This window comes from Pungitius pungitius, chromosome 13 (assembly GCF_949316345.1).
Source record: "Pungitius pungitius chromosome 13, fPunPun2.1, whole genome shotgun sequence".
Taxonomy (NCBI): Eukaryota; Metazoa; Chordata; class Actinopteri; order Perciformes; family Gasterosteidae; genus Pungitius; species Pungitius pungitius.
This window is the reverse complement of record NC_084912.1, coordinates 18,233,221-18,253,297: the sequence shown is the minus strand read 5'-3', so window position 1 is coordinate 18,253,297 and position 20,077 is coordinate 18,233,221. Positions and strand designations below refer to the sequence as shown.

General features: G+C 39.6%; 1 protein-coding gene across 2 annotated transcripts in view; it reads right to left on the bottom strand.

Moving 5' to 3' along the window:
• cdh31 (cadherin 31) overlaps window positions 1-20,077 on the bottom strand; it is a 50,116-nt gene that overhangs the window by 7,265 nt on the left and 22,774 nt on the right. Inside the window, exons 1-6 of one of the 2 annotated variants that reach the window (XM_037465961.2) lie at window positions 6,295-6,654; window positions 5,433-5,547; window positions 2,932-3,020; window positions 2,395-2,586; window positions 1,122-1,262; window positions 716-871 (exon numbers count right to left, since the gene is read on the bottom strand). The exons of the other annotated variant lie outside the window; for it this stretch is intronic. Of the exons in view, the coding sequence (XP_037321858.2) occupies window positions 716-871; window positions 1,122-1,262; window positions 2,395-2,586; window positions 2,932-3,020; window positions 5,433-5,547; window positions 6,295-6,354 (753 nt within the window). The 5' untranslated portion in view covers window positions 6,355-6,654. Of the gene's footprint in view, window positions 1-715; window positions 872-1,121; window positions 1,263-2,394; window positions 2,587-2,931; window positions 3,021-5,432; window positions 5,548-6,294; window positions 6,655-20,077 lie in introns of those variants that run through there. 2 annotated transcript variants of the gene reach the window in all.

Below are 20,077 nucleotides of genomic sequence, written 5' to 3'. Positions count from 1 at the left end.
TTTTTTCATCCGCAAGGATTGGGGTCAGTCCCCCAGGAACTGGGGTTTCTTCTGGATGAGTTTAAGCAGACTGCCAACGTTAGGAATTGAAGCAGAAAAGCACGCTGAGCGGCAGAAATTATAATATGTGTTATTAGGTATTTGTTATTGCATTATATTAAAATATCTAATAAATTGAATGCATTTCATATCTTAAAGTCATTCAATACTCTACACATGACATCCATAATGTTTGGTTCAGCCTGGGCGAAGGATGCTAAAAAAAAAACTAAGACTAAAAATTAGTTAATGATTGTGTTTACGATGTAATCAAATGTGACGATTTTGGATGAGTTATTAAAGTGTATTACTTATTGGACGAGGATATATTGCATGACATGCATGCCAAAAACTACACAAAGGGATTAGTGTTGCCAACTTCCTCACTAGTCTTTCCAAACCCAAGCGCCCATCACAATTAAGCCAATTTAGTGGTGATGTAATTTAGCGACAGCCAATAGCGACTTTCTTTGCTGAGGAGTTGGCAACACTGGAGGGGAGAGACAAGCAGAATTTCTGGAAATCTTTACTTTGAGGTTGGAGTAGACTGCGGTACATGTGTCGACGTTGATGAAGATACCAACATAATACATTCAGAAGGAAAAGGAGTACAAAGTGTGTGCATATGCCTCCCGGCCTGATGTAGACAAGTCAACTAACATAAGAGGGTGCTTACCATGTAAGCTGCTTGCACTTCTCTATCCAGTGGTTGTGTGATATACAGATTACCAGTGACTCTGTCCATGGTAAAAAGGCCCATAGGATCCTCACTAGCTCCTGGACCAGTGATGCTGTAGAAGATTTTTTTTATTTTATCTTCACTAGAACGGATCTGGAAGAAACACACCAGAGTCATACTATGCTCACTGACAATTACATTAGTGACAGTATTGCCAAACAGTTTAACATTTTAAGAAAAGCAGGTAATTAACTAATCAAGTTAATTAAATATTTAAACTATAGAGTGTGGAGAGATTCAGACTATATGTAAAATGTACTGTAAATGGGAAACAAAAAACCGAGGTAAACAATTAATCAGAAGAGTTTAGTGTCGAATCCAAAGGGGTTTAGGTTCCTCTTACTTGAGCTACTTTAAAGGGGTAGGGTCCTCTGTCATTCTCTGCAACGCTTAATGGAGGAATAACCCAGTCTCTCTTCCTCCTCCTCAGACCTTCAACAGACTTGGGAAAATGCAAAACGGGCACTTGATGATCGGTTGCATTCTGGAAGAGAAAAAAAAAGGACATTTGTAGCCCCTTAGTGAGACCGACCCTAGACATTGATGGGTTATTGATAAGGTGGAGAACTACAACATGAACACATCAACTCTAAGACGAGGACCTGCTGCCTTTAACCCTTTGAGGGAGTTTGCGTCTAGGACGTGCGAGTGTGCATATCCGAGTAAGAGTGAATGGTTAAAACCCTTTTCTACAGTTAACATTACAGTTCTAAAGGGTACCATCAACTTCTTCAAATGTGTTCCGGTCTGCAATTTGGAGCACACATCGCTTTCATCCTTTGTGGCTCAGCATGCATTACATGATTATTTTAAGAATGTAGGAAGGAGAGGCGAGTCGGCAGGGCGGTACATTAATGAACCAACACACAATAAAAGCAAAAACACAACGAGCAGCTCATGATATCGCTGCGACGTTAACGGTAGCTCACATCCGCCCGCAGTAAACTGTTTAATGCCTTAAGCTTCACACTTTTGAAGAGGAATAATATCTGACAGAGCTTGTGACGGTTTTATAGATTACTTTCTCCGCTGCAGGAGAAGCTTTTCTTCATAAATTAAATGAAATAAGATTAACTTCTCTATCTGCATTTCATTAAGTTTTTCGGGTTACAAGACTTTTATACAGCAGGTTGCTAGGCATCAGGAGCAGCGGAGAAAAAGCTAATGAGCAAGTAGGAAGCCCCCCGTAGGCCAGACTGTCATTTCAGGGACCGCTTTGTTAAGTCTAAGCGGTTGTTGGAGGAACCAGCCCATGTGGACCGGCTGGGTCCTCATGAGGATGCAGGTGACGAAATGAGACAGAGCGGCGCAGTGCTAGATGGATCGCTGACAGGATGTTGTACTCCTAATGTTTGTACCACAGCATTGCCACGAAAGAGACAGATGCTAACAGAATGAATCCAGTGGGCCTGGGCCATTCATACACAGCCACAGAGGGGCAGTGTTCCATAGGAAAAACTGGTCTCTGCATGAGCCTTTTCACTGGCAAAGCTGCCTCTCATAATGTCAATAGTTCCAGAGCCTTGATAAAACACCAATTTGGTGCATGTGGCATTCTCAAAATATATTACAAATCATTTTATTTTAAGTTAAGTTTACTTCATGTCGTTGTGTACCTCTGTGGTGTGGTGGTGCGGATGGTTGTGGTGTTTGCGTTCTCCATGGTGACGCTCAACTGTATGGTGGTGTTTCCCGTGGCGATGCCCATGGTGCACTACCCGGACAGGAACACTTATTCTTTGACCCTGTGAGTCCCAGGAATGGATAGTGAATTCCCGATGGCGATGAATATCAGTCGGCCTTTTTACCTAGAGGGGGCAGCAGGGGAGAAATGCCCATCAGCAAAGGTCATCAGCTGCTAATAGATTTGAGTTAAAGCATCTCCACATGACAACATCAAACCTCTAAAGAAAGTGTTGAAGATCTTAAACAGCATCTGGGCTGCATTTCAGGAGGACCCAAAGTACAAACTAGGAGTCACTTGTCTACAAGGTATTTGATCATACTAAATCAAGTCAAAGCATTTGGATATTGCTTGCAACTAGCTGAACGGTAGCAGAGAATATGCATTTTCAGATAATCACAAAACATTGGATAGATTTTAGAAACAAGGCGAGTCAGAAACTGTTCAGTCAAGGCTTTTGAGGTCTGACCTTCAACATGCCGTCTGCCTGCACTGTGAAATGGCTGTCATCGCTGTGGAAAGGAAAGACTCTGCGGTCCGTGCAGTCAGAGAAGCCCACTGCAATTTGAAAGAGGAAATGATTAACATTACAAATGCAGAACATTTAGAGAAAACAGAAACAATTAAGTCTTCAGCACCCAACACAAAGAATTCTACAAAGTTATTACTACGTCTAGCAGGCCATCAGTGGGACAGTTAGAAGGTCCATCTACTTTACAGCCAAAACCTGGTCAACTCTAGTCCACGTTGTTTCCAGTAATAACTATAAAAAAACACTATTACTGATCTTTATTTTACTGCTGACCCATTTTCAGTTATTACATATCATGTATCCTAAGTTACTTACAATAAATGCATTTCAACAATGGGGATATAAAACTCAGAAGAAGAAAGTGCAATTTAATCGAAATTATATCCACTGCAGCAAGGTTTGTTTTAGAATTAGCAATAATTTTTCTATTGTACATAACATTTTTACTAGGGCTGTCAAATGATTAAAAATGTTAATCAAATTAATCAGAATTTTCCGTGGATTAATCAGGATTAATCACTATTTGCAATTACACCTGAATCCTAACCATTTTTTTTCTGAAATGCATACCAAACATAAATAACAGGACAGATACATAATTATCATTATTATTATCATCGTTATTATTTTTTACATAAATACATGTTATTGATATTTGACTTGGTTTAATTCATTCCAGAAAATAATCAAAGCAATGTTATTTGATAAGTTACAGACTGATTTCCCTGCATGGCTCTGGAAGGGTCTCGAGCCTCTGCAGTTTATCCCACTCTGCTGCCGTTGGCAAAACGAGTTTGTGCTGCTGATGGTCCAGGGCTGCGATGACCAGACATGTCAACCCTCCCGCTATTTACGGGAGACTCCCGAATTTCAAAGCCCCTCCCGAAAATCTCCCGGACCGACGTTTCTCCCGAATTTCTCCCGATTTCCACCGGACAATAATAAAAGTTACACCTTGAAGTCGAGCGGCAATTAGAACGGAAAAAGACGAGACTGGCGTTGCAAGGAAAACCGCTAGCACCCCCCCGTCGATCGCTAGCCCCCCCTCACTCTCTTTAAGGTCAGGGTGTAAATTATAACACTATAACGTAATGTAACAAATGTAAAGTGCTAAATCTTAGCATTTGTACATTAAAATAAACATCCAGCTGACCTTAAGTTACCTTAAAAGCTAATTGAGATGCAATCACACCAAATAACTTCAATCCAGTCACCTTAGGCGCTAAACTAAGTTTGTCAGACAACATAATGAACTTAAGGTTAACGGGAGAAATAAACACTCATGTAAACCACAGTTGCACTGTATCTGTCTCTGTCCTAAAGACATCCAAAAGGAGAGAAGGCCAACGAATGATTTCAGGGACGGAGAGCCAGACTTGATGTTAAAGCTTTACTCTTTAAATGTCCTGTTCTGCAATCAATTAGATGTTATGTTTGTACATTTTATACTACAACTTTTTCTCCTGTTTCATTGTCGACCAATTTGTTGCTGCATTAAACAGTTTGAACTGTAAATTTGAATAGTTTTTAAGACATCCATGGCAAATATCAATACATTAATGTATTTTAACCTTTTGTTTTACCGAGTTAGAAAAGCAATGATTAAGTCTTAATACTAGATAAAAGCCAGATTTTTATACACTTAAGAAATGTTAATACGCATTGATGCATGTCATCATGGCAGAGTGGTGCAACAGACCATTGTTGAACCGTAATCTGTACGGATCAAACCTCTAATGAAATTAGAATTTACAGACAATCATCCACCAAGCCTCAGTAAGGCTGGATCACACTTTTATAGGAGCATATTATGCCTTAACCATTAAACAAACCAGCTTTGTTGACGGTCAAACCGCCATAAGGGAGCACCAGACATTTTAATTTGGCAGAAGCATTATGGACTTTCGCCAAAGAGCACTTTTGGCATTCTCTGCCTCCATCTCTAGCAAACCTGAAGCATGGTTTAATCTGGTCTCAGATGAGCAAAGATGTCCCAGTTAGACATAGTTAACACGAAAGAGTGGCCAATAATCTGAAATAGTTAGGAAAAGGTAAACTGGGGAGAGATTGTATCACCTGAAAAACATGCAGTGCTGCAGTCGTGCTCCTTTTTGTGATTGTTGGATAAAACAAAGCCTGTAAAACTGGCTTGTAGACATTGTTTAGGCCTGCAGGTAAGCGCATTACAGGAGGTGTGGAGTGAGTGCAACCCGAGACCTCAGGTTGTTTGGGAATGAGAACAATGAAAGCAGCTAATCTTTAGAAGAAGAGCTCAAGAAATAAGTCTGTCACATTAATTTTGTCTGCCTTCATAGCTCAAATGAACTTTTGTGTTCCTGAAAGTGATCCATATTTCATAATACTGGAACATTGGAAATTAGCACCATTCCCTCCAGGTCAGCATAGCAATTGAGAGTGGCTTCCTGGATTGAACCTACCTTTTCCCAGTCTCGTGCCCGTCCTCAGGTGCTTCCTGACCACCTGGTAAATCAACATATCCGACTGGAATCCAGCTACACATGTTGGCTTCTCAGTTGGCACTAAAGCGGAGGCCTAAAAGAGGAAAACAGCCTTATTTAAATCATAACGAGGATGTATGGAAACATCCTATCAGTAGGCTACAGGGTAACCTTTTGAGCCTGGATGGTGTAATCCAGAACCTCACACTAATGGCAATGTTCCCATCACAAGTATGGGAGAACTTTTTAATCCTTTTTATTTTCTCTAAAGACAATAACTCATAATTATAAAACTGATGTAGCAGCCAATTCACATTTGAAAAGCATGAATTTGCATTAAAATAGTTAAAGCAAATGTGAACAAATTGTAATCACTTCAATCATCAATTCTGTTTGTAAGCAATAGATAAGTTGTTTTTTTCTACCATCGAAACGTGTTTGAAATTCAACCTGCCGACGTCATCAACGAAACTAGGGCGAGGCCCGCGAGAGCCTCCACCGGCAGGAAGAGCCTTCGCGAGCCCAACACGCTTCGGACTTACCTGATCAGTAGCATTACTTATACCGTCCGGAATTCATTAGAGTTTTATCAACAGCCCAAACACCCGAACTAATTCAACTTTAATGCACAGCAGTTTGTGTCAAGTGGAAACTGCGAAATGCAGAACCTAACCTAAAGTAGCGTCAGAAATAGTTTTCTAACCGTGTTTAATGGAGATGTTAACAAGTAAGGAAACCAACGCGACAAGTTTCTTTCGTTCTCGAAATATAAAACACAAAAGAACGACAGAAAAGCCTGAAAGAAGTCGTGTTATTCAGAATTAATGGCAGGAAATCTCACCTGAAAAACGACGCTTAAAATGCCCCAAACCGCGAGCCGGGCCCCAGACCGCGAACCCATCTGTCTGCACGTCGTCCTTCTGCGTGGCGCGCAACGGTAGAAGTAGAAAAACAGCGAATGTTTGGAGTAGTAATTCCTTTGCGAAGTCCCGCCGTGACTTCTTTGTCCTCTCCCTGGTAGATAGATACTGACTGCCTTCAGCTGGGCGAGTTGCTGCAGGTACTTTAAGCGTATGACGTCAGCGTACAGGTGCGCGGCTTCCGTGTTCCTGATATGGTCATACTGGCACAACACACCTATGGGAGACAGATACCGGTAGTATCTGTTACTTCCTACTCATGGACAGGTTGACCATGATACAGCAACGGCTCTATTAATCAGTAGCCAAGTGATCTAAGGGAGGGGCGTTCGACACATTTCTGTCTCATTTCCTCTTACTTACTGTCTCTCTCTCTGCACACATACATATACACATACAGCACCTTCTTGCTCCCCTTCTGCTTTCTTTATTTCTATCTCTCCCTCCCACTCTCTATTTTATACCAACAGCATAAAATAGCCAGCATGTCCTAGTACTGACTTTTTTTTCATGATGTAAGAATCCAATTTTAAACGACTGTGGGAATCATGATTCCAGCTATGTCCGATGGAAAGTTATGCACCAAGCAGAGGGCTGTGAAACCACCCTTTGAAAACCAGTAGGAGTTTTAGGTTTCCCATTTTCACAGAGATTAATGAGATACTTACCAAATATAGTAAAACAGGAACGACACACACAACAGATTTGTTGCATTTGATCGAAGTGTGTTCACAGTGCCACTGTTCAGAAGGACACTCAAGAGGGCTGATACACAAAAACTTTGAGTATGCAACATCATAGTGGAAAATCATTTGTAGTCTGAGAAACACTTTTCGCAAGAAAATTTGAAAGTGTGGCTGAGACTAAACGTCACAACATATAAGAAGTGGTAATAGGACTATTGGTGGTAGCAGGTATGTAAGCAGTAGTAGTAGCAGTAATAATAGCAATGGGGGAAAGATGTCGGTATCAGGTTTACAGAGCCTAACATTTTTTTAAACTCTAAGAGGATTTGAGAAAACATTTGAGAAATATCTTCATTGACAATCATTGTAGAGAAAATATGAATATTGCTAAATATTAGTATAAGATGTAGAAGAAGTTCAAGTACCTGTAATCCTTACAGCCCCTCTCGTAAAAGAGCTGAATGGCTTCTGTAGTTTAAAGTAAACTGTATTTAGAGACAAAATATAGCGCTACGGTTAGATGTTTTCAAGTCAAGACTTTATTTGAACAGACCTGAGTTTTTGCGTGTTTCAACAGCCAAAGTCTTACCAACATGGGTTTTGGTAAGTTTATTTTGCTAAAGCGTTATAGCCGCTGTTACTGGTTAATCTAAAATGATTTTCCTCTTTAACCAAAAGGCCTTTTTCTATTTATTATATGTTGCAAGAACTTGTGATCTGGAACATTATGCATTTTAGTTTCTTTTCAACCGGTTTTGCGCTGATGAATAACCTGGATATTTTCTTCAAATGCATACTGTAAACGACATCTCTATAAAATAGCTTTTTTGTTTTTTTTGAAACGATTGTTTGTGTGATGAATACTTCACAGAGACTCCAAATTGTACTAGCCAAAAGAGCAGCATAATTGTTTTCGGAAAGATGTTTTCCGAGCTTTAAAGTAAAAACCATTCATTTTTAAAACATAATTGCAAGTGTCTCTTCCATCAGACATTTTAATAAAGCCTATAATCTTACCCTCCACTGCTTCAGAGTGAATGAACATGGGTGACTTTTAAAAAAACAATTAAGAGATGTTATCATTTGCTTTTCCCCTCATCAGTCATCCACCCTCCCTAATAGTGGGGGCAGAAGAAGAAAGACTGGTCCATTACAGTGGCCACCACTTAGCCGGTAAAAAGTCTCAATGTGGAATAGAGCCGGAGAAAAGCAGACGGATGAAATGAGGGGGCGGTGGAGGAATTGGTAAGGAGTGCAAGGAAGGCCCTCAGATTGCATTGTTTGTTGAGTTTAAAAAAAGATTGGAGAAGGGAGACAGCTATGTAGCTGCAGATGGTAGTGTCTAACTGATCTGTTCTGTTAATGTATGGGGGCCCAGTATGTCTTGTTTGAAGACCCACTACTACTCTGCCTCTGATTGGCATGGGTTTGTAACCATTAACCCAGCTGTGATGTTAACTGGTGCTTCAAACTAGTCAGGCCTGGGAGGAGCGAATCAACCCCGACAGCTAAGGTTTTTCTTCCTCTAGTCCGAATGTAGATTTCATGATACTTTTTGTCACACACTTATTTCATCATTTCTGATTCTTTTGAAGCTAAATATATTGCTGACATAATGAGATTAGGACTATATACAGGGCCCACGTAACCACTGTACAAACAAAGCTTCGAACTCCTCTGACTCTTTTGCCTTGCATCTGCAACCAGTTGCCCTTGAGTGTCCCTGCCAAGAATGTAGGCGTTTTTACCAAATTAATGGAGAAAGCAGACATTACTGACCCTGTTTAACCATTGATGTATCACAGGTGTTCATCCAGTTAATTTACCAATACTGTTGGGGGGGTAGATGGATCACAGAATGCATTCAGTCACGCTGTAATACGCTTCTGATTGTTAAAGTTTTATTTGTGCGTTTTATGCATTGTTAAGGGACTTGTTAAGGGATTTGTGTAACCCTGACGTTTGTTATTCAGAGTGGAAAGTTTATAAAGGCTGATGAGTTCTACCAATGGGACACATTTTTCTCCTTTCAGCTTTCTGACTTTCTACATTTTATTATAGTCTCTTTATTTTGGCATAAATTCACAATAATAACCCCTTGCCAATATGTACATACTTCATCAATAACTGAGCTGAACAGACTAACTGTCTTTAGTCTCTTTCTGCTATCCATCCGTTTCTTCTTGATTTGTGTTGTAGCTTCAATAATTAATTGAGCAATTAATTTAATTGTAACAGTCTACCAATCCCACTTCTTCAAGTTTGACAAATAACCCTCTGACCTTGACTGTATTTATGTGTAAAAGGACAAAGTTTATTCTGACCAGATGACTTGGCACTCACACATCCACTATCTTACAGGAATGTAATGCAAGTTCCCAAACTCATTATGAACTTGACTCGGTTAATTAGTAGAGAAAGCATTTGGTTGGGAGCTGGAGAGATGGCCAAAGAAGTAGCAAGTATGTGATTGTTATTTATGTATAAAATATTTTGAAAACAAAACTCTGACTGTAAATTACAAAAAGGAAGAACACGGACGTGTCCTGCTTTGCATTCATTGGAAATACTTTTGACATTCAGAGTTTTCATCTAGCACCATTGTCATGTCAAAATTGAAATTTGTCTTTTTCCTCAGGCCCAGCAGTTTTGTCTTGTGCTAATATGCATACAGATAAATGTGTTTTTTAGCTCAAATAAAAAACATGACTACCCTTTCTTACAAAATGTAAAATTAAAAAAAATGTCATTTGCGATTTGTGGAAGCCTCATTGCAAATCTACGGTTTTAAATCAACCACGACCAGAATCTCTTCATCTCTTCCTACAACTTCTACTGTTTTTACGTTTTTATGTAACCGCTGAGTAGCACTACAATCAAGTTCCACTACTTTACAACATTGTAACTGCGTACATTGCCATGCAAGCATTAGCATTTTGATCAAAGGGCGTGAGCGCAGCCTCACAGATCTGCTAGAATAGCTATAGACTTGTGTCTTGTTGTAAAACTACAGGTCATAATCAATGAGTAACCAAACTGACATCCGATTAGGAAAGAATACTCAATGTTTGCTTTTCTTTCCCACCTGATTTTCAACAAGAAAAAAACAACATAACTCCACATTAGGCATAATTACTGTTTTCCACAGCTATTTTAACCATTTCATAGTATTTTCTCAGTCGCCATAGCAATCGGCTGTTAACTATTTCACTACTCGCACGCAGAGAAAAGTAAAGCTCTGCTATGACTTAATGGAGTGTTTGTGCTGCCTTTATGTATTGAGGAAAAAAATACACTACATAATTCCACATAAAAAGTTATTCAGCTCAGATCATTTTGCTCCTTGTTTTATTCAGTGGCGGCTGCTAAAAGGCTATCATGTAAATCATTAACTGTCAGGTTAATGTTTAGGATAATCTGGTATCTGCTGACAGCAGTGGGGAAACTGGTGGATTTAGAAAATCAGGGTTAACAAAGTGCAATGTTATAAGATTACAAATAAACAAAAAATAAGCTGAGTCATTAATAAAGTATACCGTATGTGATAGAATATTTGTGTTTCACAAGCTACATCATGTCCAAGCTTTGTTTTCCGTCTCTACGGTAATGATTTAGATGACAAAAAGAAAAAAGACTATGGAGACACAAACAATAATGCACAAAATAACCTCAAAATCACATACTTCTTTATACCTCACCACCATTGGAAACTATGGTGCAATTCTGAAGCAACTAAATGAAAGAAAAAGGCAAAGCTTTAGAACTAAACGTTGGCTATAGAGGGAACAGCCTACAGTGTTTTTCTACATATCCGCTGCTGACTACAGCACCAAAGCACTTCCATCATTCAGTAACACTGGACTTAATGTTGAAAGCCCATCATCAGGCCATTTACAAGCTTTTAGCTCCCATCAAATCTTTATGGCAGTAAAGCCATTCCTTTTCTTGTGAGAGCTTCACATACACAGAGTCACATGATTATGAGGCATGCACTTACAGGCACAAACCACTTTCGCTTTGCAGTGAAAAGCTACAAGTGAAGCGTCTGAAACCACAATAGACAAGCGTTTAGGTTATTATCCGTTGTGTGTGTGTGTGTTGGCGCAGGACATGCTCAATCATGATGGCTTTTCCTGGAATGTGTGTGGTTTCACCTGAAGAGCCACACAGGGGAGGAGGGGCGAGAGCTGTTCTCCCTCCTTCTGAATAATGTTTCAGCATGTTCCCGTCCTAACCTATTGCCTAACCTCTCAACTAAGGCAGATTAGAAAACCTGCCTGCATTATAGAAGAGAGGAGCAGATTGAAATGAGCCTCTGCTTCATGAGTGAAATGCAAATGTGTCTTCTAAACCTCAGACAAGTGAGTAAGTGTTCCATGACGGGAAAGCTGAAGTCACCAGGTAAAATAGGGTAAGATACGCCTTCGTTGCATTATTTTGCAATGGTTCCTCTTTCACACGCTTCTGGCCTCCTTTCTTACTCATGGACTGTATGGTCAGCAGCTATTTCAAATTACACCAAGATATACATGTGAAGAAGTCACAGATGATGAAACTAAAATAGAGCCAGAGGCAACTACCTCCAAGCCCTTTGTTAGAATTAATATTTATCTATCAGAATCTATAATGGTAAAAATCAAAAGTAGTGTAAACATGCTAGGGTGGTAACCTGTAAACAACCGAATGTGAGCATGTTAGCAGACAATTAATGAACAGATGTGTGAATATATATTGTCAATGAAAGCCTTTTTTCACCTACGTAATTTATAATAAATAGGCACTTCCTGTTTCAAAGTGACAATGTGATTTTTTATGACTAGACTACTTCTTTGTTATCAGGCTGCTCTTGTAAATCTCTTAAACCTCTTCAGTTGATTCAGAATGCTGCAGCACGTGTATTAACGTGTAACAACTAAGAAAAGGGATCACATTACTCCAGTATTAGCTTCTCTGCACTGGCTCCCTGTAGAATTTAAGGTACTTATCCTCACCTACAAAGCACATGCTGGTGAGGCACCATCTTATCTTAAGGAGCTTATCATACTATACAACCTTACTAGAGATGTTGGGTTACTTGTTGTCAGAGGTGGAAAGTAACGAATTACATTTACTCGCGTTACTGTAATTGAGTAGTTTTTTGTGTACTACTTTTTAATGTAATTTTTAAAATCTGTAATTTTACTTTTACTTAAGTATTTTTTGTTTGAAGTATTGTACTGCGCTACATTTGAAATCATATCCGTTACTGAGAAAAAAAAATGCCCGTCAGCCGTTCGCGCCGGTTGTCAGTGGCCCGCGTTCGGTCGAAGTCGGCAGTATCTGGCCCGAACCTGAAATGAGTTTGACACCCCTGCTTTACTGAATCCACAGTTCATGCCATGTTTAGTGGTTGTAGTAATGTTTAAAATGTTTTATTGGATGATCTGCACTAAAATCATCTTTTATTTTTATTTGATTATTTTTGCTATTACACTAATTTGTAAAGGTCTTCCTTCAATTAAAAACAACTAGATTGAGATTTATTTTCCCTTGTCTTTTTTTAACTACACTAGAATCCCGCACCCCACCCCGCTGTTACAAAAGTAACTCAGTAACTTTTACTCTGAGTAGATTTTTAATGAGCTACTTTTTACTTTTACTTGAGTAAATTTTTAGACTGGTAACTTTACTTGTACTTCAGTAAAATTTTACTTAAGTAACAGTACTTTTACTTGAGTACAACATTTTGTTACTCTTTCCACCTCTGTTTGTTGTTACCAGAGTCTTACAAAGTAGGATCGGAGGCAGAGCCTTCAGTTATCAAGCTCCTCTTTTGTGGAACCAGCTTCTACTTTCAGTCCGGGGGGCGGACACGGTCACCTCATTTTAAGAGGAAGCTTAAAACAATCCTCTTTGATATCGCTTATAGTTAGGGCTGGCTCAGGGTAGCCTGGACCAGCCCTCAGATATGCTGCTATAGTTCCCAGGATACAATGAGGGTCTCTCTCCTTCTGGAATGAATTCATGTCTCATTCATGCACATCACTAACTTCCCATTGCCTGTGCCAATGTGAGGGTTTTGGGACAGAGGTTTCTGCAGGGGCTGCTTTTTGGAGCATCATGATAACATAATTTAACAAATCCTAAGTTGTACCAAACAATGAACAGCAAAATGGAAAATGGTTTTCTGAGTTGTGAAACATTTGCAATCACACTGTCATGATGAGATAAAGATTCTCTCATAGTCTCCCCCATGCAACTTCCTGTTTATGCTGTGTGTGTGTGTGTGTGTGTGTGTGTGTGTGTGTGTGTGTGTGTGTGTGTGTGTGTGTGTTTCATGCCTTTGGAGAGTCATGCTGTGGTGGAGTCAAAATGACTCACAATTTACTACTCAGATAATGTAGAAATATGAGCATACTTTTGCTCATGTTGTGACACATGCCATCGCCCACTGAAATGTAAGATTCTTTCCTATTATGTCCTTCATGAGGAGATTAACTGGTTCTCTCCCGTATCCCATTGATGATCCTCCAATTGATTGCAGCTAAATTCACTGGGTCTTTTACACCTGACAGCTAACCTCACAAAACACTAAGGGGCAACGATCGGGAAATGAAATGACCAGAGTATGTCTCAGTAGGAGTAACTTGGAACCCGTACTACTCTTAATGTTAATAAATCCAATAAAAAGAAGGATAAATGGACTCCAACAACAAGTATTCTGTGTGTATCGTATTCCTCTGAGGCATAGAGGTCCATTGTTGTCCTCACTGTTGCATTGGGTGACATGTTACTTCATTTCCATGAGCACAGTTTATGTTGACTCCGTTCCACATGCTCTGCCCTCCCTCAAATATTCCATTTTCATAACAATTCTCCCGTTTCAGTTTCCGTTTAAAAAAATATAAATAACAATCCTTGCGTCAGGCAGTGCGTATGTATAACATGAAAGTAGGCTTACATAAGGACCTTGTTAAATAGCCTACTGCTTTACCTGAAGGTAAGATGGGTCAAACGAACACATACTGGGTAACCAGATGCAACTGAAAGTAACAACGAGGGGCCCTCACCAGGAGCTAGTGCTTGGCAGAAGGGGATTGTGGTTGAAACCAAAAGTTTGGACATTAATGTATTGTTGGACTCCAGTCTTGTTATATGCTCTTTTGTAAATTATAGAAATGTCAAATCACACCCATTCTGTTTGATCATATTCGTGTACAGTGCCATTCAAAATTATTTTTTATTTTTGTATAGAAAAACATTATATTCCCTAATCAAAGCATGACCCAAAAACAACAACTGAGGAGCCCAAGTATGAGAAATATACATATGTTAACTTCCTTTTCCTCTTATCAGGACTATTGCACAGATGCATCTCTGAGATTTGTCCCCACACAACGGATGACATTAAACCCCCAAAAGGTCCAGCAATTAGCTGCATCTCCTGTAGCACTGTGAGAAGCTGACTCAGCATATCAGTTGTTCTTCCTCTAAATGTGTGTGGCCAGAGTTTCCGATGGCTTAGCTCGTGCCCAAACACCCTGATCGCGTTTGTAATGAACTCAAATTGCTAAAAAAATATATCACTCATTTACAATATTTTTCTTAAACTCTTCAAACACTTGATTCTGATACATGGAACTTCATAGACTTAACCTCTGAAAAGGTGAAGACTGCCCTCGGGCCATAAACAAGGCCTGGCTGCTGTTTACCTCTAAAAGCTCCTGACCGCACCCTACCCCGAGCCTGCCTTTATTCTCACTGCATGTGATTAACCGCCAGTCTATTGTCATGGCTCTCTGAGTGTAGGAGTGGTTCTTCTTCAGAATCACAGTCATTAACATTAGTCAACACGACGAGCAACTCCACCTTAAAAAACAGCGAGGGGCAAGCATTAAACATGACTCTAAACCTAAACGCCAATAGTGATTTAGAATGAGATAGTTAAAGTTAGATAGTATGTCTGACTCTTTCGGCTTCTCAACAGTTTCCGTCAGGCTCAGACAGCAAAGCTCACAGCTGGTTGTGCTATCCTCTATTCCAATGCAAATAGAAGTACAGTCACACTCAAATGCACAGAGACACAGTTGCAAAATGTCTAGCCAGTCAGAAAATAATACGTCTCTCGGGCAAAGGCAGGCAGCAGCTCCCCCCAGAGGCCTGCTTACAGGAGCATGTGGATTGCTACTCTTATATGTAAGACAATGACAACCACGTCAGCATTTCTACTGTAACTGAAGCTGACAAACGAATAATAAACATTCAATAATTTCTACTTTTATTTACCACAGCAGACTTTTGCATGTCGATCAACGTGCTAATTTCCCAATTTTCTAGTTTCTTTTAAATAAATGAGTGTTTAACAGCAGTCTTGCTTTCTTTTGTGAAAGTGAAAGTAATTGATGTTTCTTTCTTGTTCCATGTGAGCCATGGTAGAGCTTTCTATTCCTGGACCCTGTAGGTTAAAACATACAAGAGAAGGTCTCTCCATCTGCTGGTCAGCCATGGATACAACAGATTGACAAACGTTTTGTGTGAAAGAAAGAAAGAAAGGTTTATGGACATCTAGGTCATCTTTACACATGTCATAAAGTGAAGAAAAGGGAGTTTGATTTCCTTTCTTTAGTGTGTGTTGGTTGTATGTCTTGGCAATAAATTCACAAAATAGATTTCTGTACCCTTGTATTCTTATGTTTGTATTTGCTGACGGCAGTGATGTCCCATTTTAAAGAGAAGTACTGTAGAAGGTTACCCACAGTTAAAGCATTCAAGGCCAATGGCTAACTAAACCATTGTGAGAACTTTGCCAGCAATGGTTCTCTTTCCCTGTTAACATCTACGCTATTATTGGATATGTATGCTCTCCCCAGAGGCCTCTGAGGTCATGCAAAAACAGCAAGGCCAGTTAATAACTCCAGATTGTTACCTTAAGGGACTCCTTTGTATCCACATGGCTCCCACACTCAGCACACATACTGGTGTGACAGTATGCACCAGAGATCACGGATCATTCTCATTCCACACTGTCCCTGTTGCTGCAAAAGATTTACATATTAGAATGTTTAAATAGAAGCACACTCCCCCCGGCAGCAGGAAAATCACCTTTAAGTAAAGAATCTCTACTGTATGCTTGTATAAGAACAAAACCTAATCAATCAATTGCTACTAAATATCCAAGAATCCAATTGAAGAGTTAACTTCAGACTCAGCCCACTATGGGCATCCATAGATTCCTCTGGAGCTTTTCAGAGTTCACCGGCTCTGTTACCTCAGCACAGATAGTTATTTAATTTACACAAAACTATGTTGCACTTTATTCATGCAGAGATGGCAGAATATTACTGAAAACATGTTGAGCTTCTCTTCATCCAGTACCTGCATACAGGCAGAGATGGGCAGTATTTCTATTAAATGTATTTGAAATATGTATTTCAATTACTTAACTTACTGTAATTTGTATTTGAAAGGGCCGATAGAAATTTAACGTAACTTGTAAAAAAACGCTAAAATACTCAAAATACTTGATAATACTATATAAATACTCTAAGTTCATTGGATTGTCGATCAAGGTAAATAGTCATGAGTGTGACAGATGTCAACTGTAATGGTAAAATATAATGATGCCATAATGTATTATTAGATTAATGTATAAAGCTAATCATGACTTTTATTCTGGGGAAGTTTAACGACACCAGCTGTGTGGCAACGATCTGAGGAGAAGAATCTCAGAACACCTCTGCTCTTTGATCCCATTTGTCTTTGCATAGCATAGCTGAGTGGAGGCAGGAGAAGGTGTGAATGTCTCCGGCCCCAGTTCAAAAAAGCACCTTGCGTTGTCCCTCAGGTCTGGGACCTTGTTGTCTGCCTCCCCCCTTTAGCATAACAAAACCAAGGTGTTAACCCTTTCAATGTATAAATATATCTGTGTTGCTCTCAAACATTAAGAAGAAATTTAACACATGTTGTGTGTTCTATATTTCAACATACTGATGTGTTAAAATAACACAAAACAAAGAACAAACACCAACAAAAACAAGAGATTTAGGTCACAATTATTTTATTTCATTCATTTATTATTAAAAAATTGGACGGATGTTCACAGATTTGTTTACCACAAATGACCTTTTAAATGACATTTTATAGACAAGCATTAAGTTACAGAACCTGAACCCAAATGTGAATACTTCCAGGTAGTTCAGTAACAGTTTGCTAATCCGAAAAGGATAGCTGCAGGGAAGATCAGGCCAACTGTCGTAAATCTGCAGGATCACTAACAGCATGCAAATTTTAGTGTTACAAGTTGTGGGTTTTGGAATATGTCTTGCACTTAAGTAGTGCAAATTTAAACAATGAATTTGATATCTAGGATTCACATGGAGTTAGTTTCCACTGAAAGATGACAGCAAGTCTAGTGGTGTGATGTCTGCTATATGCTTTACACTGATCATTTCCTAATCATCATTCCGCTCCACCACATATGAATACAAATATTTCACAGTTAAAATCCTAAGAAAACTGAATTACCCTTTCTTTTTCAACAATTGGGAACCAGGCTTATAATCTCTCCAAAAAGGGTGGAATTTGATGCACAGTACATTTTGGCAACAAATGAAGCTGCAGCCTCATGGTCTGAAACATGACAATCCATTGAAGTTTCCAAATCTGTTTATGGAGTATCCATTTGTTCTGAGTGTGTTCCCTGTTGAGATGTCTGGAAGAATTAACATTATGGTAAATTCTTTGACAGTGGGACTACCCACAATTGTATAATCCTGTCCATCTGAAATTCCACGAACTTGCCTAAGATGTCTAATAAGTGTCCTGCTTATTTTATTTCTTGCATTTGTTGCACCCTTGTATTTCTTGCAACAACTGTACATGATGGTACACTACCTGGAGCTTTCAATAAGTTCAACAACTTTTGATCTCTTCCCACATGAGATGGGCATGTCATAAACACTCAAAGAAACTATAGACGGATTTGAGTTGGGCAGGATACGCCATGTTGCAAACCCAGAAAAGTTTAAACATCTTGTCAATGGCGCCAGTCAAACTTTCGTCTTGAAGGGGGATGCTGACATTGTCCTTCTTTGCACCGATCACATACTGAGCTGTAGTTCTGGGGTGCCCTAAACTCACAAGCTTGGGCTGGTGGACTCCCACTGTTTCCTCAGGAGATCCCTCTAGAAGGCTTGTTCCAGTCTGGGAAAGCACAAATATATCAAATAGTGAGTTTATTTATATCATAGTACACAAATGTCTGTCTAGATGTACGAAAGGGCCAATTTCACACTGCATTTGGCCCATCCCTTAGCCCTCCCAGAGACAGTAAGAGGCCAATGGTGTGTGAGCATCTGAAGGGTTCTGAAGCAAAGTAACTCTAAGCAGAACAAAAAAAGTAATGGGGTATACTATATATGATTACTGATGCCATCTCAGACACTAAAATTATCACCAAATTATCACAATAGAAAAAGATGAGACATGGTTGTGGTGGTGGAATTAGACCTTTAAACATATTTTAAATCACACTTAAATAAGGCTGATTTTCTGATTTTATTTAAAATAGGGTTACGAAGAATCCCCCTGGATATCCCTCAGACACTGTTATTGTGAGGATTTTTGTCTAACCCTGAGGGCTATTGCACGAAACCCGAATAAGGGATTAAGTCGGGCTATCCAGGTTATCCTGGAGGAATTTAGCTCCGACTTGGTTGCACAAAAGCAGGTTGAATTAAACCCGGCCAAGTAACCATGGTGATTTATTCTTTGAAGCTAGCCTGCTCCAGACCAGGCTAAGAGCCAGGCTAAGATTAATCCTGCAGCCTCGTGTGTTAAATCAGCTGCCATTCTACTTTTGTGCAATACCCCCCTGGTGTTTTTTCCCTCTGTTTTCCCCCATGCTCTCTCCTCATGTTATTGTTTTGGCATGTTGCTTGTGTTTTTGTTTCTGTGTCCCCAGGGGGGTATTGCACAAAAAAAGTCTACTTTTCTGCAAAAGTAGAATAAAGAAATCGGGGCTAAGTGATAAAGCTCCGCTTGACTTAGTATGACCTGCTTATCGCGGCTTAATCGGTTGCACGTTTGCCGAGTCGCGCTGAGAAGGAGTCGCTAAATCAATCCAGGAGCACATATCTGGGATCAGTGCACGTCCACAGCTGTCTTAAGTAGACCACGATATCGATCACAGATTTGCAACTGAATTCTGATGCAGAAATGGAGAATACGCCGCGCGTAGCTGTGGCTTTTCCTGCTGGAGAGAATAACCCCCCCCCTGTGTGGATTAAGCAAATAATTCTCAGTTGTCCTGTGTGTTGCATTTGGATCCGTGTGCACACTATAACAGTTATGATCAAACATGGCATAGGCCCTAGTTACCACCAAATAAAAAGAACACGTTGACTGTATCCAATATGCATGGAACATAACTAGCATAACATAACCATCAACCTCCTCACCAGACATGTGGGTCATTTTCAAATGTCGCCACTTTCAGTAGTTTTGGAACAACATGTCCTTTCCATTTCCGAAGGAAAAGGTCTTCCTTCCCGGGGAACATTTTACCAAACTCTGTGTAGCGGCTAAAGTTCCCTTCTTACATTCGGCAGTTGCTTCCTTTCATTTAACCGCTCCAAAACGGAAAGAACGAGTCTATGCGTGTTTATGAGTTGAACAACGGTAGAAAACAGCGTGTTTGTTCCGTTCGCTTTACTGAAAAATCTGCTCAGTATAACATTACACAGGGTTTCTTCCTTCGTCAAAGCACGGGTTCCTTACGTCATAAGTAGGTGCGCTCACTCGCGTAGCTCCTATGTATCAAGCAAAGCATGTACACTTAACATGTATTAACATGCAAATTATAGATACAATTATGTAATCATAGCGTAATTATACTTATGATGTAATAAATCATCATTAAACATGAATAAAAATAATCTCAATGTAAAACTAAATTTCAACATGGAAAATGGCACTAACATTTCCGGCCCCTAATTGCTCATTATGGGAATGACAATTACATACTAACTAAATAGACATG